We start from the raw sequence: 20,368 nt of genomic DNA, 5'->3' as shown, positions 1-20,368 counted from the left end.
TGTAGCTATGCTCCAACAACTGTGTAACCTTTGAAACGATGTATCTTATACTCATACTCATGTAAAGCGCTCTGATACCTCCGGGTCTAGCCAGCGCTATATAAAACCTTTCAAATAAAAGAATGCTGTGTAAATGGACTGAAGCCAGTGTCATCTTATGGATTTTCGGGGCCATTGGCAAGGAAGATATTTTAGGTCCCCTGTTCAGAAGAAATTTGGATTCATTGCCTATTTTCTACTAATTCAAGCCTTTATTATGCCAAACAATAATGAATTAAACTTGAACTTTTACACAAAAGCAGCATAATGTTTTGGGAACCCAAAAGTTCTACAAATAACAGCAGGTAGTGAAAGTCAGACATTAAGATAGACAGAGAGATTCTGATAGATTGAGTGGCAGAAAGATCACTCTACCAGGGGGGCCCTACGCTACAAGATTCCAGCTAGCCTGGCTGATGAGGGGTGATACCCCGAAACCGGTCCCAGGATGCTTTTTTCTGGTCCAGGGAGGACCTGGCCTGGCAGTTCCGGCTGGACTGTTTCCAAGTGGAGCAGGGTCAAGACTGATAAGCATATGCCTGAGCCTAAACTGGCATGGCATGGGTTAAATAAAAATATGGATTTAACTCAGATCTGTGGCTGGGGGTGTATGTTTGATCTATTCAGCATTCCGGTCATCATCTGTTCTTTTTACATGTGTCGCACTTAGTGGGAACTGTATGCCCAGACATGGGTTCTGCGCCCGCTACTCCACCAGAATCAAGATAACCTGTTGTCTTAAGAAATTACTCATCAACAGGGAAATGGCTGGGATGAACAACTATCAGATAAGTGGTGCATTTATCAAAAAAAGGCTAGTATGAGTTTAAAATACAGTTATGCGAGATTAAAAGGTGGACATCACCCCAGCTTACTTATTCATTATGTGGGAAACAGGTTGCATGAGGATAACTAACACTAGTCATGAACATTTTATAATCAGCAAAGCTCATTTGACTTTACCTGGCTTTTTGATTTCGATACAACAGACATTCATTCAGATTAAAAGGGGAAATCTGGTTATTGTACAGGCTCTGTGCGCTCCTGCTCAAAGGCAATGCCATGTGTTTTGTGCATACATGGTAATTTTCAAGGCAAAAACAATTTATATAAACATGCTGCCACGGCTGTAATCCGATTTTATCTTAGTTCAAGGGCACAATTTAGGCCTCATGAGTAATCAGATAATATTTAGTGAAAGCAACTGTTTACCAGAGTAAAGGGAACTGTTCACTAGAATGAGAACTGGGATTGGCACATTAATACTACTTGTGAAGAATCCATGATGCGCACAATGTTTAAGTTTCCAAGATGGGAATCGGTTTACTATATATATATATATATATATATATATATATATATATATATATATATATATTGGATGAAGTAACTCTTAGAAACAAGCGCTCAAACGCGAAGAATGTGTTCATGTAGTCCGACTGGGCTGGAGATCTAACCACGGCTAAAATATGTTTATTTAAATGATTTTTGTTAATCAAGTCATAGTGGACAAGTTTACAATCTGCCCCACTTGTATATTTTCTGTGCCCTTAGACTTTACACAAGAAGCGTGTGTGCAAGCCTGACATAGAATGGAGTTGTTCTAATTGGTACGTTTGATAGATATGTGAACAGCATTTTATGTAACCTCAAGGATTCCTCAGAGCACTTGGACTTACAGAGCACATGGAAAACAAGAGAGGAAAGGAGACGGTAGAGGGACAGAGGAAAGAGGCTCGTGGATGGAGTTGGCTCCATCAAAAGCCAAGTCTCCACCGGACCAAGCACAGGTGCATTATGCGTTTTCTGGCCTGAGCAATTGGAGGTGAGGCAGGTAGCGAGATCTATAGTAGGACAGGGAATTGGAAGGAAAGGAACAGCAGGGGAGAGGAGGCGATGGGTGCCAGGGCGATGGGTGTCAGTCAGACGAATGAAGCCCTGGCAGTTCGAAATCATGGTAGAATGAACAAAAATAAGTCGGGCAGAGGCCACAGGAGACTACCTCTTCCTCTCTCAAATGTCTGCCATCAGACCTCGTGTAAACTCTCCCCAAAAGACAACATTCCAGTTCAAGAGCTAATGAGCGAGCGGTGCTGGGATACTCATTCCCCTGAGCGCTGGGGTTTCTGCAAGTCCACAAAGTGCAAGAGTTTGGCCCTTGTCAGTCTAGTGTGTCCTGGACTGCCCCTTGGTGCCCTTTCTGAATGCGCCATGGAGTTTTTTAACACAACCACACTGGAGCTAGAGATGCTTTCAGCATATTTGGAAACAAATGCCACCGAGTGTTTTATTTTAGGAATGATGAAGCAACTGCCACGGGACTGGTTAGCCGCACCTGGGCCTTCCGCCGCAGCCTAGCAGGCGTCTGGTACAAGTGGGGAGCCTAGCTTTAAACAAAAAACAACACAAAGCACAATCCACGTCACGTCTCTTCTTTGAGGGGCAGCAACACACCCTTACAGGCATGCGCGTCTGCGAAGGGCAGCCCCACACTTTTCACTCAACACAGATGCACAGACAATGGGTAACTCGATACCCAAGCCAACCTCCTCCTTCACATGACCTAGTTATTGCCATTTCAATGAGTGCCAGCGTTTGTTATCGGCCAGCCGTTTCACCGCACTCATTATTACACTGAGTGCCTTGTAAGACTGCATCCAGCAGCAGGCTGGCAGCGGAATATTACACAGTACACGGATTCTGTAGTGAAGCAGGGTGCAAACTATTACACCTCCACGGAAACGGACATGTACACAAACCTATTCTGCAGCAAGTTATAGGATACATGACTATGTTTCCTCGTCGAATGTCAGTATTTGATGAAAATATGTAGATGCCACTGTGAAAATCTCCAGATGTTTTACTTTTCAAAGCAGATGACCAGTGAATGCAGTAAGAGCACTACTTGAATGAGCACGAAAGAGTAAATGAAAAACGAGGAGCAGCAACGGAGTCCGTTAAATCAAGTGTGTTATTCAGCGCATCTGTGCCATTCGCACTGTTTTAACGTTGTTGAAATAAATATCAAGCATATTACCACACTTCGTACGTTTAGCTTCGTAAAAGTAATTACAACGCAATTTCAAATCCGGGCCCTATTGTATGCACTGAAACTGGATCCCTCGAGCAGCTGGTCCAATTCTAAGAGCTCTATCCACTCCACTCCACTCATGTTTCTCTCTGTAATACTCAGGTTTCTTTATGCAGGTTATCTCTGTTTCCAGGTGTCCCTTCCCAAGTCTGTATGCGCCAGTCACTATAGTACTACAATATGCCCTCCCTAGGCCTCCCCACGCCACCATGCTTGTGTGTTCGAAGGTTAATAGCAGGGCATGGGAGGGCAGTCAGAGCACCTGCTGCCGCCAGCCCTCTGAGCAGAGTACAGAGTAGGGAAGAAACGCCTCAAACATACTCAGAGAGTGGTTGGGTGGCTGCAGCTTTCCCGTCAGCTGTTCTTAACCTCCTTCAGGAATCTAGATGATACCAGATCTTAACATGTTTAATGAAGGACCCATTCCATTCCCATGTAAAAGAACGTTGGTGTTTGGGGTGGGAGGAAGCATGCCTCACTGAGCTACGACTGGACGCAAGTTATTTTCTTCCCAAGACATTTTCAGATCTTCCTTGAACAATTGGTGTGGAGGCTGTTTTCTCATGTGCTGATCAAAGTTGCCCAGTGTGTACAGCACAGTGGTCCATGTTAGTTCCTCAGTGTACCCTAAAGGTGAAACAATTTCGAGAAGTCAAAGGAGACTGCTTGGAAAGTGGAATTTTGCTCAGTACACAGTGATTAGACTGACCAAATCCTCAGTGCATTCTATGCAGCCAACATCAATGTTCAGCAAAATTCATTTAGTGGAATTAATTATTTGATCAACCAAATGGCTTTGTTCCATTTTTCCAGGTAAAGGGCGCCTGTTGGAAGTATACAGAGGAGTCTCATGAACCAGCTGCAACATACTATCCAGCGATTAATCACGAGAACGTGCAACATGTATGAATTAGAATTCATGACTATAAAAGAAAATGAAAATGCTAGTTCTGGGGCTAATTCCATCTAGCTAAATTCTACGGGACATAACCTCCTAACCCGCTCTGCTCTCGCGTCTCCAGTGGGCGAGACTTCCTTTCCTGAGGCGGAAGTTCCACCCCACTCCAGGCATCGCGCGGCCTGACTTCCTTTCCGGCCTCCGGCCACAGCGGTGAGACGCGACGTGGGCTACCGCTTTAAGATAAAAGCATAAGCGGTCAATGAGGGGTGGGTTCCCTCCTAATTTCAATCAGTAAGCGGGGTAGGCACCAGCAAATACGATCAATAAGCGGGGTGGGCTCCCGCTCGGCAGCATCACGGGGGAATCCCTCCGGTGGGGGATTCCATCTACACAGACAGCAGCTCAGCGCTGGGAAGCATACACGCTCCTCTTCTTGGGAAAATAAAGGGAAGAACAAGTACAGCGCTACCAGGACGCAAAATCAGGAACAAGCTTCCCCAAGGTCCTGGAGGATCAGAAGAAAAAGCAAAAAGGTTCCGAGAAGTCGTTTAGGCATCAGGGGGCAATGCAGGGCCCAGGGAGGCAAGTCCTCATGGCGGCCCCCCTGGGCCCCAGCAGCAGCACGGCCCAGCAGGAACAGCACACCAGGACTGAACATTTTCATGGGGTCCCAGCCCCTATATTTATAATACAAAATCCCTTTGTGTCACAGCACAGGGCTTGGGGATACCAGTCAGAACTGGTTTAGAGGGGCATTGGAGCACTTTGTTTTGCCAGCTCCTCTTCCCCTTTGTCAGGTGGGGGCTCAGTGATCAGCACACCACAGGGGGCGGAGCCAGCATTGTACAGCCTGGGCACAGTCCTATTCAGAGTTAGGGAATTTCTCATCCCACCACTCTCAGCCCAGGTGTCCCATTCAGCCTAGCTGACTCACCCTGCCCCTCCTGGAGCCACCCACACCTCTCAGCTCTAGTCAATCACAAGTCAGACATGCAATTCACATCAGACAGACAGACCCACAGCACACAGAAATGCCAACTTCTAAAAGTGGCATTTCTTCACCAGTCACCATAAGTCTGCGCACACCATTGCACAGCATTTATCCTCATGAGTTCATACATACTAAACTCGACCCTGCACTCCTCTCACACCAGGAATTTCCATGGACACACTTATCCCCCAGGCATTCCTATGGGAGGCAGGCCAATCTCACCACACGCACGCAGAGAGCGCACGCTCTTTACACTGGCCACCGTGCTAAAGTGCCCAGAGGCCTAAAATCACTACCATCCTGTCGGAGCTTAAGGCAAAAAGTTCAGGGGTGAACTAGCCAAAAGGGCCAAGTCCAACACCTAGTCATTCCTTTTTTGACCCACCACAAATGCCAGAGTAATTGGACCACTTCTCAGAGAAGCATAGGTCTGTTTTAAGCCAGGAAAGGTCATCTTCTTTGGCCAAAGAATCCATGGAGAGAATGCCACCCTCATACGTAGTGCCCCAAGTGCTATTCCTATTACTTCCTTGTGCCGAAGGCAGGAGAAGGCCGCCATCCTATCCTGGATTTTCACCCTCTCAACGCTTTCCTGTGCAAGGCCAAATTCAAAAAGCTCACTTTGGCCCAAGTTTTATCTGTCATGTGTCACAAAGACTGGGTGGTGACACAGGGCATGCATGAAGCAAATTTACACATCCCTATCCTGCAGGCCCTTAGACACTACCTGCAGTTCAAGGTGGTTCACAAGCACTTTCAGTTTGCATGCTCCCTTTCGGCCTTACCAGCGCCCCTCGGGTGTTTTCAAGGGTGATAGCGGTGCGGTGGTCTCTGCCCATCTTTGGTGATCGTGGGAACCAGTCTTTCCCTACCTCGAATACTGGCTGTTGAATGCAGGTGCGCCACAGCTAGTAGCTGATCACCTCTAGATGATGGAGAACCTCTTGACATGAATTGTTTTCTCAATCAAACTTATCAAGTTACACTTGACTCCTTTTCCGAGGCTCCCCGTCATTAAGGCATATTGGATACGGCTCTCTTTTGAGCCTTTCCTCCAGGCAAATGAGTCTAAGACATTCAGGTTAAGATTCCAATGTTTCAGCCTCTGTCCCAGGTGTCAGTGAGGATGCCTTTGCTTACTAGAATCCAGCATTCTGCCCGCAAATCGTGCCAGACGGCTCATGTGAGATTTGCAGTGGGTTCTGAAGTCTCAGTGGGCCCGGCACCAAGGAATCCTGCCATATTCAATCCAAGTGCTGAAGAAGAGTCCAAAAGATCTGCAGCGGTGACTGCTTGACCACAGCTGGATCAGTGGCAGGACCTTCTCCCTACCCCTTCCAGAGTTGGTGGCGATGGATGCGTCGCTACTGGGTTGGAGAGCTTATCTGAGAGAGGTGGAGATCGAAGACTGTTCTCCAGCAAAGACTCTACTCCACATCAATTTGTTGAAATTGTGAGCAAATTGCTTGCAGTTGAAGGCCTTCCTGCCCTCCATCAAAGAATAAGTGCAGGTACTCACAGACAACACCATCATCATGTGGTAATGCAACAAGCAAGTAGGGGGATGGGGGGTGGGGGGAATCCAGTGCCAAGAGGCACTACTTTTCTGGAGCTGGTGGAATAGTCAGAAGATTCCCTAGTAGTACACCACCTGGCAGGGATCTTTAAACACCAGAACAGTAGCGCTTAGCTAGCGCCGCCTAGCATATCATGCATGGCAGTTACACATGAAGTTGGCACAATGGGGAAAAACCCTGGCTCGATTTCTTCACCACCATCACCACCAAGAACGTGCAATGGCGGGTTCTTCTGCACGCAGGAGTTACAAAAAAGGCTCTCTCTAGGAGATGCAGTTTGCCGAGAGTGGAGCAGGGGACACCTGTATGCCTTCCCACTGCATGTCTGAAGAATATCAGAAAGGACTGGGCCCAATTCATCCTAGTGTATCAGGATTGGGCCAAGAGAGTGTGGTACCTGGAACCTTTGGGCTTTAGCAAATGTCCTCCGATCAGGCTGCCACTTCAGTAGGAACTTCTGTTGCAGCAGCAGAGCAGGATCTTGTATCTGAGCCTGTGCAACCTGCACACCAATATGTGGAGAATGAGACAACAGTGGATTTGATCTTCTCCCCAAGGTCTTTGATTTCATTCTGGCAACCATATGTCCTTTAACGAAATCTGTGTATACAGAGCGTTGGGTCATGTTTGTGACTTGGCTACGCCACCAGCTGGACCCGTTGCAGGAAAAACTGTCAGATATGTAGTTATTTACTTTGTTTTTGGTCTTGCCAAGTCTTACTCTGGGCACAATTTAAAAAAAAAAAATTTTTTTTTGTTGAAAACCTTTAGTTATATAGAAGTGTACACCGCTATTTAGCCGAACATCCCGGGGGCACGGCAGCATATCGAAAGGCATATTATCATGGCATACATCGTTCACAGTTCCGGATAAGTGAGGTTCAATTTTACCAATAAATCAGGATGACACCAAGAACGTAAAAGCTGCAATATAACGTAAAGAGACGTGGGTGTCGGGAGCCTAACCGTAAGATATAGGCATACATGGGACGAACCAAACCAAAAGTTTCGCATATTGAGACGACCAATAAGAAGGTATGGGTCACATAGCAAAGAATCAGGATATACGTGCATTCAAATATTACGAGCATCGAATAGACGCCCGCCCAAGTACAGCAATAATACAGCAACAGTTAAGACATGAATCACAACAAATCAATGAAAAACTCAGGGAATTATCCAATAGACCGATCCCACATCCGAAGAAAGGAAGAAAGAAAAAGGAAAATCAAAAGAGCGAAGGAAAAAGGCCATAGAAATACAAAAAAGAAAAATAATAAACCCCAACCCCCAACCCCCCCACCCCGCACACCTGTAGATGGCTACGGCCTACCCCCCTAGCAGCGTGCCCGTCGCCCAGTAACTAAATCCGAAATATAGAAGAAGGAGGAGAAAGAATAGAGAGGAAAATAAGGATCCAAAATATAACTGCGAGGGAGGAGCCAGAGGATATGATCAAACACTTCGGCCACGACCCTCCCCGACCAACAAATGAATAAGTATCAAATCAGTACTACATCTTCACATACAGCAAAAACCACAGGGAGGGGGAGGAGGGAGAGATCGTAACGTTTCACCGTGTCGAGAATACAAACATCAATGCAACGGGCAGGTAGACCAGCAAACTATCATGTCGTGTAACTCACCCCCAACCCTTCCTGATCACGAACCCAACCCAATAAAGGATAATGTGGAGCGGACCACCCAATAAAAAATAATCATAACGTAGGCCAGAGTCACGACAATGATATAAATCAGGTAGAGCTTTCGTTCGGCGGGAACACAAAAAGTCAATTAGGCAAGTCAATTGTAGCAGTAACGACAAGGCAAGCAAAGGCAAGCCGGAGTCCAGGTGCGTAGTTCGACAGCACAAAGGTAACCCTCCAGAACAAAAGTTCGAATCCAACGAAGCGGGAACAAACAGCGGCCCACCATGAGTCCCAGGTACCCGGGAAGGAGCAGATCTCCGCGGCGTGTGGAAGTCCTCGAAATCCAGGCGACGAGGAAGCAGAGGGTCAAAAGTCACCGGCCCATCAAGCGGCCGAAGAACAGCAACAGCAACTCCTGGCGCAGCCGAAGGGGGTGAAGCAATGGCGGCATCAGGACGACAGGGGTGCAGAAAAGAGCGGCGGCCCAAAATGGCGGCGAGCCGCACGGGGTCAGCAGAGGCACCGGGGGCCAAGACAGCGTATAATGACAACAAGGCGTCCAGGACATCTCCGGGCGTGGGCGCCCGAGTACACACCCAGGCCTCTGCACAATCTGGCCGGCAAGGAGCATCGGTGCAGAGCGGAGTACCCCCCACGTTGTCGGCAGCCATCTTGTGAGTTTCGCCGCCCCACACTTCACCGTGGGCCCCCAAACAGTTCCCAAATGTAGGACTTTACAGACCCCCGGAGGCTCCCAACAACGGCCCCACCGGCACAGGATGAGAGAGCGCCCGATGGGGGGGGGGGGATCCTTTCCGAACAGCGGCAGGCCCCACAAGCAAGATCGAGGCGCGGGGTCCAGGACCGCCGGACAGGACAAAGGCGAAGGGGCCCCTTCACACGGTCAGCCCCCAACACAGCTCGTCCCCCTCCAGCCGCACGGCCCAGTCATCGGGCCGGTTCAGGATCTCCGGGGCACACGCACAACGGTTCCCACCAGTGGCTCACGTTCGCGGCCGGGGCCGGCAACCTCTTCTCCGCCGGTCGGGTCCCGCAGGAATCTCTTCTCCGCCGGTCGGGTCCCGCAGGCGAGGTCCCGGTCTCGAGCGCCCGGAGGCCCCAATCTCACCGAGAGCACAGCTGCGGATCCACAGCACCCAGGGACCTCCGGATCAGACGGTGAGTAAGAGTGGGTGTTCAAAGGTCGAATGCTGTATGGAAATAGCATCGCAGCGAAGGATATATGATAGGATAGTCGGAGTTAGCCGGAGGGTCGACGGAGCCGAGCTAAAAGGCGGCCATTACGTCCGCGAGCTAGGCTCCTGACTCTGGGCACAATTAAGGGATACCAGTCAGTCTTTTTTGAATCACTGGTTGTGATGAGTTTCCTAAAAGTATGCAGCATAGGGTTCTGCCTAAGCTCTTTGTGATAGTATAATGATATTTAATGATGTGTACCCCATTTGAACCAATGCAGTTACAAATGTTTCCACTTACCTTTAAAAACCGTTTTCCTAGTTGAGATCAAATCCACACACCAGATAAGTGAACTTTAAGCCCTTTCGATTCAGCCTCCCTACGCCATCTTAGTTTGGTGTTAATTTCTAGTGAAGGTGGCGACACCTTTTCATGTTGGACAAACCATCCCTCTTCAGCATTCTTTGCTATGGCTCAACCCTTAAAAGAGGAATTTTTAAATTTATTTCCTGATCCATCACAGATTGGTAAACAAAAAGAAAATGGTGGCCATGTTGCTTGGGGAATGCGAAATTAACTATTAAAAAAATCCTACAATGCAGCCAGCTTCTGAAGTGGTTAGACTTTTTGCAAGCATTCCTCCCATCATCTATTGTGTGTTTGATGTACCGCCCTGAGTATCCAAGAGTATGCCCAGATTTGGGTCCCATACTCACTGGGCCACTAGAACCAAGCTGCACCTGACTGACTAGCCCCAATCGGGGTTAAAGCAGTCTTGGGTTGCTTGCATTCCGGTTCAGGTATGATATGGGCTGGCAGTACAGGCTGGACTGCTCCTACTGGAGAAGGGCCAACACTGATTTGCACATGACTGAGTCCACATTTGAGATTGCAAATGAAAATGTGGATTCTGGGGCGAATTCCATCTTGAGAAATTAAATGTGGAATGACCTCCTAAAACAATGGTGTCTTCTTTCACACACATCAGTCTGCCCTCCTTCTAGTTTACATGACTAAGGCAAACTGGAGTGCTGCAAATCACTTGCAGGATGCCCTGGGCATCACAGACTTTTATTAGAGGAATTATCACACTTCACTTTTAGACTGCTTTTGATTGGAGGCTCCTAAATTGCAATACTTGCTGAAAACCTTACAAGTTTCATCCCTCCATATACCACTCACTATGCTACAGTAGTGGCTGAGGCAATTCAAGTCATCATGGAGTCCTACTGTTGTACTATCATTGAGTACTGAATTATCAAAAGAATGATAGGAGCAAGACCCCTGACCTCCTGGTCAGTACATTGCTCTCCCAGCACCCAGCTCCACCTTGAGTGCCTCCTCCCCCGGCACCCACCGTTGTCGACTGTACAAGGCACCTGTGTCCCGCTCTGATCCTCACCGTTCAGCCTGTCCCCCTTACTGCTGCGCTCTGTGCTGCCTTTTATTTTGCTAGTTGCCTTTTTTCTCTTTATTTTTACTAGTATCTGCCTCTTTTTCCTTTCCCTCTATTTCCCTTTTTTCTCCTCTGTGTTTCCTTTTCCCCCGCAGCTGCTGCTTCCGCGGCCCTTCCCCCTCCCACGTGTTCCCCCTCCCACCCTACTACCGACCCCTATTTAATGGTGGCCACGCTGAAGGTGCACCAAAGGCAAGCCCGTCAGCGCCCCTCTGCGACCCGACGCGACCCAGGGCCAGGCACCCTGGTCCTTCTACCCGCCAACGCTACACCTCCTCGGGCCTCAGCGCACTTAACCTCGGCCAGGACAACTGCCAACTCTACTCACTGGCCGACACCCATGGACTTTTCTCCTGCCACCATTCCCGTCGCTTTCACCCTCACTAGGACCCAAGATCTACCTCACCCACCTGCCCTGACTCCACCACACTCCAAACCCTGCAATGCATCCTCCTCAACGCCCGCTCCCAGCACAGACACGCCACAGGAATCTGGGACCGCCTCAACAGCACCTCTCCAGACATCGCCTTCCTCACAGAAACCTGGACGCATGCCGCCTCAGGACCAGACATCGCCATCCCGGAAGGCTACAAGATCATCCAGAAGGACTGCCCCAACCGCCACAGAATTGCTATTGCCCATAAGTCCAACCTCCGACTGAGCACCCACACCGATGGGCCCACAGACCTAATGGACACCTCAACTTCAAAGTACAGACCAACCCGACCACCACCCTCCGAGGCACCCTCATCTACAGACCCAGAACAACTTTCTCTGAGTCCATCACCAATATCATTAGCCCGCAAGCCATCACCTCAGCTGACTACACCTTGCTAGGAGACCTCAACTTCCACCTCGACAACCTCCAAGACCCCAACTCTACCTCCCTCATGGACAACCTCCTCAGCATCAGACTCAAACAGATCGTACAAGAGCCCACTCACGCAGCTGGACACACCCTCAACCTCATTTTCACAGCAGGAAACTCCATCGCCTTCAGCCACACCTCCGAACTCCCTTGGACGGACCACCACTGCGTCCATTTCACCTTCAAATCAAAGATCGCCCGTAAATGCCCTCACCAGCTGCCGCCCAGAAACTGGAACCAGACCACCGATGACCAGCTCACTGTCAGCAACTGCAGCTCCGCTCCCACTGCCGCCAGGACCCTACACAACTGGATTACCGACTGTGCCAACACCATTACCCCCCTCAAGCCATACTCCAAATCACACGCCAAGAGAGTCAGATGGTGCTCCACCGAACTCCGAGAGTCCAATGGAACATGCAGACGCCTCGAAAAATTCTGGATGAACTCTAAAACCATAGCTGACCATAACAACTTCAAAGCAGCCACCACCGCCCACCACAAACTCATCAGGAAGAAAGCGCTCCAGGAGCTGCCTTCATTGAAGAAAATATCATCCTCGACTCCTCCCAATCAGGCTACAGGCAGAACCCCAGCACCGAAACCACCCTACTCACCATGACAGATGACATCTGCTCCCTCCTTGACAGAGGAGAGACTGTAGCCCTCGTCCTCCTGGACCTCTCTGCAGCCTTCAACAGTCTCCCACCGTACCCTAGCCCGCAGACTTCATGACGCAGGGATCCAGAACAAGGCCATTGACTGGATCTGCTTTTTCCTCAGACAGAAAGGCAGCGAGTCAGACTCCCCCCTCACCTTCCCCCCTCTCTAATACCACACCGACCATCTGCAGAGTCCTCCAAGGATCCTATATCAGCCCCACCTTGCTAAACCTCTACATGGCTCAGTTAACACCCATCGACAGATCCCACGGACTTAACATCATATGGTACGCAGATGACAGCCAACTCATGCTCTCCCTATCCAACGAATCCAACACCTCCAAATACAACTTTCAAGAAGGAATGGAAGCAGTCACCAAGTGGATGAAGAACAGCTGCCTACAACTAAACACAGACAAAACCGAAGTTGTCATCATGGGCCCACACCCCGATGCCTGAAACGACACGGTGTGGCCCTCCGACCTTGGGAATCCATCCTCCCACACCGAACACCCATGCAACCTCGGAATCATCTTGGACTCGGAACTTAAAATAGACCAACAAATCAACGCTATCACCTCCTCCTGCTTCCACATCCTCTGCCTCCTACGAAAGACCTTCAACTGGATTCCCCTCGAACAAAGGAAGACAGTTACCCACACCCTCATCAGCAGCAGACTGGACTACGGCAACACACTATACGCCGGGATCAACAAGAACCTCACTCGCAAACTCTAGAACGCCGCCGCCAGAGTAGTCCTCACACTGCCATACCACTGCGACATCACCCAACACCTGCAGACCCTACACTGGCTCCCCGTCAAGAAGAGTATCACCTTCAAAATTATCACCCACGCCCACAAAGCCCTCCACAACGCCGGACCTGCCTACCCGAACCACCGCCTCACTTTCCACGCAACGTCAAAGATACCCCCCGCCCTACTTTTCCTGGTTATGGTGCCACGCATCAAGAAGTCCAGAAAAGGAGGTCGCTCCTTTTCCCTCCTCCCGGCCAGAGCATGGAACTCCCTCCCTCTCCACCTCCGACAGACCCCTACACTCTCTAAGTTCATGAATGACCTCAAGACTTGTCTTTTTGACAAATCAACATGAACATCCAGGAGCTGCGTGACCCAACCCCTCCTCCCCGGCGCCTTGTGCGCTTAATAAACCCTGATTGATTGATAGGTTGGAATGCTACCTTGAGTGATTGACAGTGGTTAGACTTCTTGCAAGCATTCCTCCTATCACCTTGTGTGTGTGATAACACAATAACAGAACAATGGATGACAAGAGCTGTTTGAAAGTCTCGACACACAAGTGTACTAAACATATAATGGCCTTTGTTAAAGCCTTAGCTAAAAATGAACTCAGGTTTCAACTGCCAAAGCATTGCACTGTGGCACTCTGGCGCTGTTGGTTCCCGGTTGGAAAGAAAAACAAGCTGCAGGTTTTCTGGATGTGGTCAGTTTTGCTCGGCTGAGATGTGGAACACTACTACCTCTAACTACCTCCCCCACTCAAAGGCTCACAAACTAGTTGGGTACTTAATTGTCCTGCATGGAAACTGGTAACTATGTACACGTTACCCACCATTACTCCTTCCCCCTGTCATTTTTGTTTTTCAACTTTTACATATTTTGTATTTATTTGTATTTTTTGCAGTATCTAAACTGCAGAATGTGCTGCTGGATTGCTCCATTTTATGAGATATCATGACAGCGTAGCTTTCACCAGACAATTACGTGAGATTCACCAGGAAAGGGGCTTTGGCTGCTCCAACATTTTGGGAGCCGTATTGATTGGGCAGAAGTTGTGTGCTACCACATGAGAAGTGCTTGTCTTCAACACAGCTGTGATCATTTTATTTATTTACCCAGATGCTTGAGCTTGAACAGGGCCACAGACATGCCATTGCACTGCTATTAAAGTGTTTTCAATACCAAAGTAGATAATTTACAGCATTTTCTCTGGCAGCAGCACAGATGGGAGGAGAGCAGCAAATACCGAGTTCTAGGCCCGGTTTATAGTCCATTCATATGCCAGACCTATTGGCATGGTCATTGCTTGCTAATAGTCCATTCATAAGCCAGACCTATTGGCATGGTCATTGCTTGCTAAAACATCATGATTTAGGTGCTCATTTAGCTTTCTTACTTATTAACTAGTTCAAGGTTGGCATCAGCCATCTTGGAGGAATAAAAAAAGAAAAAAAAAAGGCAGCGACCAGATCATGCTATATATGCCCACATGTGGGGAAATATATCCATTTCCTCTGTTTTTGTTATTGTGGAATAGCACAGGTAATAAATATTGCCAAAACCAATAGGTCTGCATTGGCATCAAAAAGGAAAAAAGTAAGATCTGCTTGTTTCACTTAAATGCAGCGGTTGAGGAACATTTAAAGAAGAAAAAAAAGAAAAGAAAAAAAAAAAGAGCATGAGAGCTGTTATCTTGAGTGTAATTGAGAGGGGTAAGCGAGTGCAGGGTCGGGGTAAAACGACTAAAATATTCTGCATCTATTTTGTTGTGCTTTTTAGCTTCAGATAAATTAACCCACACACCTTAGAGGAAAAATAAATGCAAGTTAAACTAATAAGTCAGAAATGTATTCTTGCACGTTATGGCTACTGGTTAATTTTATCTTTGGAGTCGAAGAATAGAATCCTAGTTGGCACTGCGGTGAATAGTGACTTGTAAATTTATACTGCTAAAACGTCCCAGCCTGTGATAGAAAGCACAGTGAATATGTAAATCTTTAAAAAAAATTGTACTGAACACAGTGAAAGACAAGCTGTCTCAAATCGTGCAAAAAGATTTAGTGTTTAAGATAAAACAAGTACCTAATTTAAATATGTCATATGTCTATTAAAAGGACGCACACCAGAAAACAGCTGGTCAACACCCTTACACAAAACGAATAAATGTTTGTCTCCATGAAGCCTGAAGTGGGAGCCAAGCAGCCCTTACATTTGCTGATTAAGCAATGGCATACTTTAACCTTTCTTTCAGATAGGTGCCACCTTGGGGAGAGCACTAGTTTCTTCTCTAACTCTCTATCCAGTCATCCGATTCACTGCACAGAAGACCCACACACCTCACACCCCATCCCTTTCAGCCGGTGGCACCTCAAAGTCTGTATTAGCGGTTAGCCGCCCAAGAAAGATTTTTTTTTTTTTACAAAAAGAATGTCAACTGTTTAGAACAGGATGAGCATATGGTCAGATATAATCTCATCTTATCTGTAGATAAAAGTCTTGATACTGGCTGGACATCGAATGTTTACTGTGTCCTATTGTATCTGAAGCTGGCTGCAATTCCGGCCACATCCTAGAGTAAGCATTGCCTGCTCAACCCCATTACGGTTATACAGCAAAGTTTCCAAAGGGAGGAACTTTTTTATCCAGATGGAGTGCAACAGTACTACTAGCACTAGATCATCAGTAGGACATCAGTGGTACCATACAGCATCCGTCTGTATGTCATAATATGAAGCAGTAAAATAATTGTATCACATAAGTAACATAACCAGAATATAGACTACCAAAATATCATGAAGCTGAGTAAATAAAGCAAAGTGTAGATTTACTATTCTTAACTCCACATCTACGTACCTTGAACATATATATACCATCAAGGTATGTAGAAGTGGAGATAAGTTCTGACCTCATTATTTTTATGTAGTTTTATTTATTTATTTAACTTGTATAGCGCAACAGCTACCCAACCAAGGGTTTCCCGGCGCTTATGATTCAGTAATAGATGACAGGACAAGGCATTTTAGATGTTGAATAGCCAGGTTTTTAAGGCTTTCCTGAATTTCATATAGCTCACCTCAGAACGCAATGCGTGTGGCATAGTAATCCAAAGTGAGGATCCAAGAAATGCAAAGGATTTACCACCCATGCGTGATAATTTTAATTTAGGGATAACAATAAGATTGGCTGTTGCGGATCTCAGAGTCCGAGAGGGATGATCGGGGCGCACTAGTTTTTGTAGATACTTGGGGGCTTTTTTTGTGGAGATCTTATGCATAAAGCACAGGGATTTAAATTTGATCCGGTTCTCAATTCTCAGCCAATGTAGCTCTCGAATATATTTGGAGGTGGATGAGGAAATGGGGATTTTCCATAGTAATCTCGCCGCTGCGTTTTGCACGGTTTGTAGTCTGCGGATCGTTCCTTTTTTTGCCCCCAAATATAACACATTGCCGTAATCAAGCCTAGTTGTTATTCTGGCTTCGATATTATTGTACCACAATGCTATAAACATACTCAGTCTTACCTGAATCGCAGCAAAAGCCAACGCCGCCCAGATGACATACATCATGATTTCCTGCAGCTTTTTCACAACCAGAGCTTCACATCCCTGTAACCCGCAATGAAAACAGATTTCTGAACAAGTATTTCCAATGCTGTGATTCTATCAAACCAATCACAGTGTATACTGATGGTAGAGACCAAACAACAAATCTTCAACAACATGAATCAACATTGTTCGTGAAGACTAAGCTCCATACATTTCATGCTACCTAAAATCAACTCTAATGTAGAGACATCATTAACAAGAGGAAGAAGACCGTTGGCAACTGTACAGCATGTTCGAATGAGCCACAGTTCAAAAAGGACTACAGTGCTTGCACAGCAATGTGTAAGGGAGCGAGAAGTGCCTGTGGCTTATAGTGGAAGAGAGGGGAGTCTGGCAGGTAGGTGTGAAAAAGAAGTGTGGGTTGTCGCCATCAAACGGAGGTGGAGATTGCTAACCTGCTCAAACCTCTTCAAATCAGCTAAGTTTATGTAGTGAGTAGGCTGAACATCAGATGGTTACTTGCTTTTGCCAGTTAGGATAAAGGGCTGTATCTGGTCAAAGAGGAGGGGGTTAAAAAAATGATGTAACATGGATAAGTGCTGATGTAAGGCGATGAATACAAAAGCCAGAGAGGAGAGTGTAGTATAATTGCAAGGCAAGTTACACATTTGAAGAGGGCTAGTGATTACAAGTATGAAGGTTGAAAGGGCCAGGTGAAGTACAGGTTGGGTTGGCCGATAAGAGCATGGGAATTAGCTCCAGAGGAGCTAGAGAGAATGTGGTTAGGCGAGGTGGGGGGGGGGGGGGGGGGGGAGGAGTATGTTTGAATGCAGAGGGCATTTCCTCATTGTGGTAAATTTTAAGGAAGAGTACGTTGCAGTCAATGATGAGCTGGCTCAGTGCAGGTGGAGTTGGAAGGAAAGAGGAAACTTGCGCTGCAGAAGTGCACCATTTGCAACCTTACTTTTCAAAGGTTCGTTTCATACATATCCAATCATGCTGTCCTAATAACGAAAGACATGATGTCATTTCCCACGCATGGCAAAGTGATTAAGAAAAGGATGATTGCTTTTAGAGAAAGTTGTTGGTCCAGGGCGTGGGAGATGAAACAGTAGTAAGGGGTACAGCGAGGGTAGGGGAGATGTGGAGACAATGGTGCCACAGATCTTTGCTCTATCGGAAAGGAGGATTATAGACAATAGTTCAAGCGATGAAGGGTAAAACTCTGGGGCTTTTGATGAAGGTTGTAGCCATTGATTTTTTTTACTACTGGATGTTGCCAGTCTTAGTGAGACATTTAAGTGATAACCTTCAAAGAGTCTCTCATGGAAAATGTCCAGAAGAAACCAGCCTAAAAGAGCAGAAACAAAAGCTTTTTCAGTGTACACGCTGAGCGAGAACTAAAAGAAGAGGTGAGCAAGTGAGAAGGGAAAGCGTGACAGATGAGTATGAAGGAATGCAGGAATGCGAGACAGAGAAGAAACTGGGAGAGAAGAATGGATGTCAGAGGAAGTGAAGGAATACGAGGCAAGGGAAGCTGTGAGGAGGAATTAGGTGAGGAGGTGTGATTTATGGGAAAGATGAGGTTAGATTTGGATAGAGAAAAATAAACAAGGGAGAGGTAGATAGAAGAGAGGAGAGATGCTAAGGAAAGCTTTAGAGACTATGCAGGAGAGCCATTATGATACACAGAGGTCCAAGATGGAAGGAAAGTAGGTAGATTAAGAGAGTGCAAGAAATAGATGTGTTGGACAGAAATGTCCAATGCATAATGTGTACACCTCCCTTGAGTGAGTCAACTGGGCATGAAACTGGTATCCTAACTTGTTTTTAATCCAGCTAACACGCTAGTTTAGCACGTGCACTCAAGCCGAGGCCTGGATATGGTAATGTCAAAGACTAGAACCGGTACTGTGTCCAGAAGGGGTGCACTAGGAATGCCTTCTCGTAGAACTACTGCCAAAAACCTGGGTTGTGAACTTCAAACAGTGCTGGTACCATACTGATTTTTGCAAATGAATAGCCCAAACCAGAACTATTGTTTTTGTCAGAGAGGAGAGTGGCATACTGGCCACATTCCCGATAAAAGTTCAGCTTCAACATGGCACCCATATCCCAGCGCTGACATTTAGTGTGTACAGAGAGCATGTGGGCACTGCATGCATGGCCCATACTTGACAGCAAACTCTGTGCAGAGCGAGTATGTTTTCTGGGACAAGGAGGATCCATTTTGGATGACCCGAGGTTTAGCATGGCACAGGATGGAGGATGGCTGTAGCTTTCGAAGAATGGAAGGCGGAGGCTCAGGCATTTAAATGGAGGATGGAGACAAGGCTACCCTTTGAAATTCTAGGATAACCTTTGAGCAAGGGATTGCTAATTAGATTTTCCTCAGCACTGCAATTTAAGTGATGGTAAGGGGCAAGGGGTATGTCAGCAGTTTCTGTTGTCAACAATGGGTAAGTTTCTAGACACAGCCTGCCCTTTTGTCTCTCCGTGACTGGTACTTTAGTAAGACTGATGACAGACATTTCAAGTTTCATATACTTCTATTTAGAGCCCGCATTTTCACTGTCTGCAATGAGCCACCACCTTACACAAAGGCTGTATCCGAACTATAGACAAACAATTACACTTAAAAGGGAACTGTCCCAAACCGGTTCCACAACCTTAGACAGAAGACTCGCACCATTTTTGGAAAATAGGTATAAAAACAGAAAACAAACCAGTACTCTAACAGCTGCTGCGAGATCAGGGATGGTGTCAGCGTGACAGGCAGTATTGCAGAGCTGAGGAGACATCACCTGAAGTCTGCACAACATGCGAAAGATGTGGTTGGTCTCCCGATTGTTTATATGTTCTCAGCGAGGGTAAGTGTATATGACCCTGTGACAGGACAGAATGTACAGGAGGAGAACCCCAGCTGCGTTCCATTGGGTGGAACACCCTGAAGAAGCAGATTGCCAAGTAGGAATCACCAGTGTGAGTCTAGTGGTAAACTGCATAAAGAAACTTTAAGGCAAGCAATAGCCTGCTCTCCAGCAAACCTGCAGCATGCCCAAAGGACTGGTATTGCCGCAGACAGATGTGGTGAAATCCCATAGGAGCTGTTAACAAAAGTGAGAGATCTGCCCTGGTCTTGTGGCTGCAACTAGCCTAGTGTACCAATACAGTCAGCAGATAGACAGATGCAAGTCCGCCGCTGAAGTCAAGCAATGCGCCAAATAAGATGCCTACAGTGTAAGCAGACCCACGGTTAACAGGTAATGCAAGGATTGCAATTCAAAGACTGAAAAACTGTAATACGAATGCACCAAGATAATCAATCCTGCAGTAGAAAGTTGTCCTTAAAAATCCGACTCTTTGGGCTTAAGAATTGTTCGAACTGACCTACTTAGATGAAAGCCCATTGGTGAGACTACTCAATAATCTGGTCGTGCCCCCTGTGTAATTGTGATGCATTCCGTTCTGCTATGAAATCAAAGTCCTTTATTTTTACTAAAAGATACGATTGGGCAGGACGGTGATTTATTGTGTTTGTTGACTGAGCTTGGTCTCCCTTCCCTCACATTACCTCACAAAGAAAACTCTGAATGACTACATACGCTGTCCTTCGAGCCTAGTGGTGG

General features: G+C 47.0%; 1 protein-coding gene across 1 annotated transcript in view; it reads right to left on the bottom strand.

Annotated features, from left to right (window-relative positions):
* The window catches only part of TSPAN3 (tetraspanin 3), a 246,175-nt gene that overhangs the window by 13,237 nt on the left and 212,570 nt on the right, over positions 1–20,368 (bottom strand). The window contains exon 6 of the mRNA XM_078684946.1: positions 16,716–16,799. Within this exon, the coding sequence (XP_078541072.1) occupies positions 16,716–16,799 (84 nt within the window). The remainder of the gene's footprint in view (positions 1–16,715; positions 16,800–20,368) is intronic.

The sequence above is a fragment of the Lissotriton helveticus genome, chromosome 3_2, assembly GCF_964261635.1.
Source record: "Lissotriton helveticus chromosome 3_2, aLisHel1.1, whole genome shotgun sequence".
Classification (NCBI taxonomy): Eukaryota; Metazoa; Chordata; class Amphibia; order Caudata; family Salamandridae; genus Lissotriton; species Lissotriton helveticus.
Note: the sequence above shows the minus strand (reverse complement) of the source record. Positions and strands in the feature narration are given on the sequence as shown.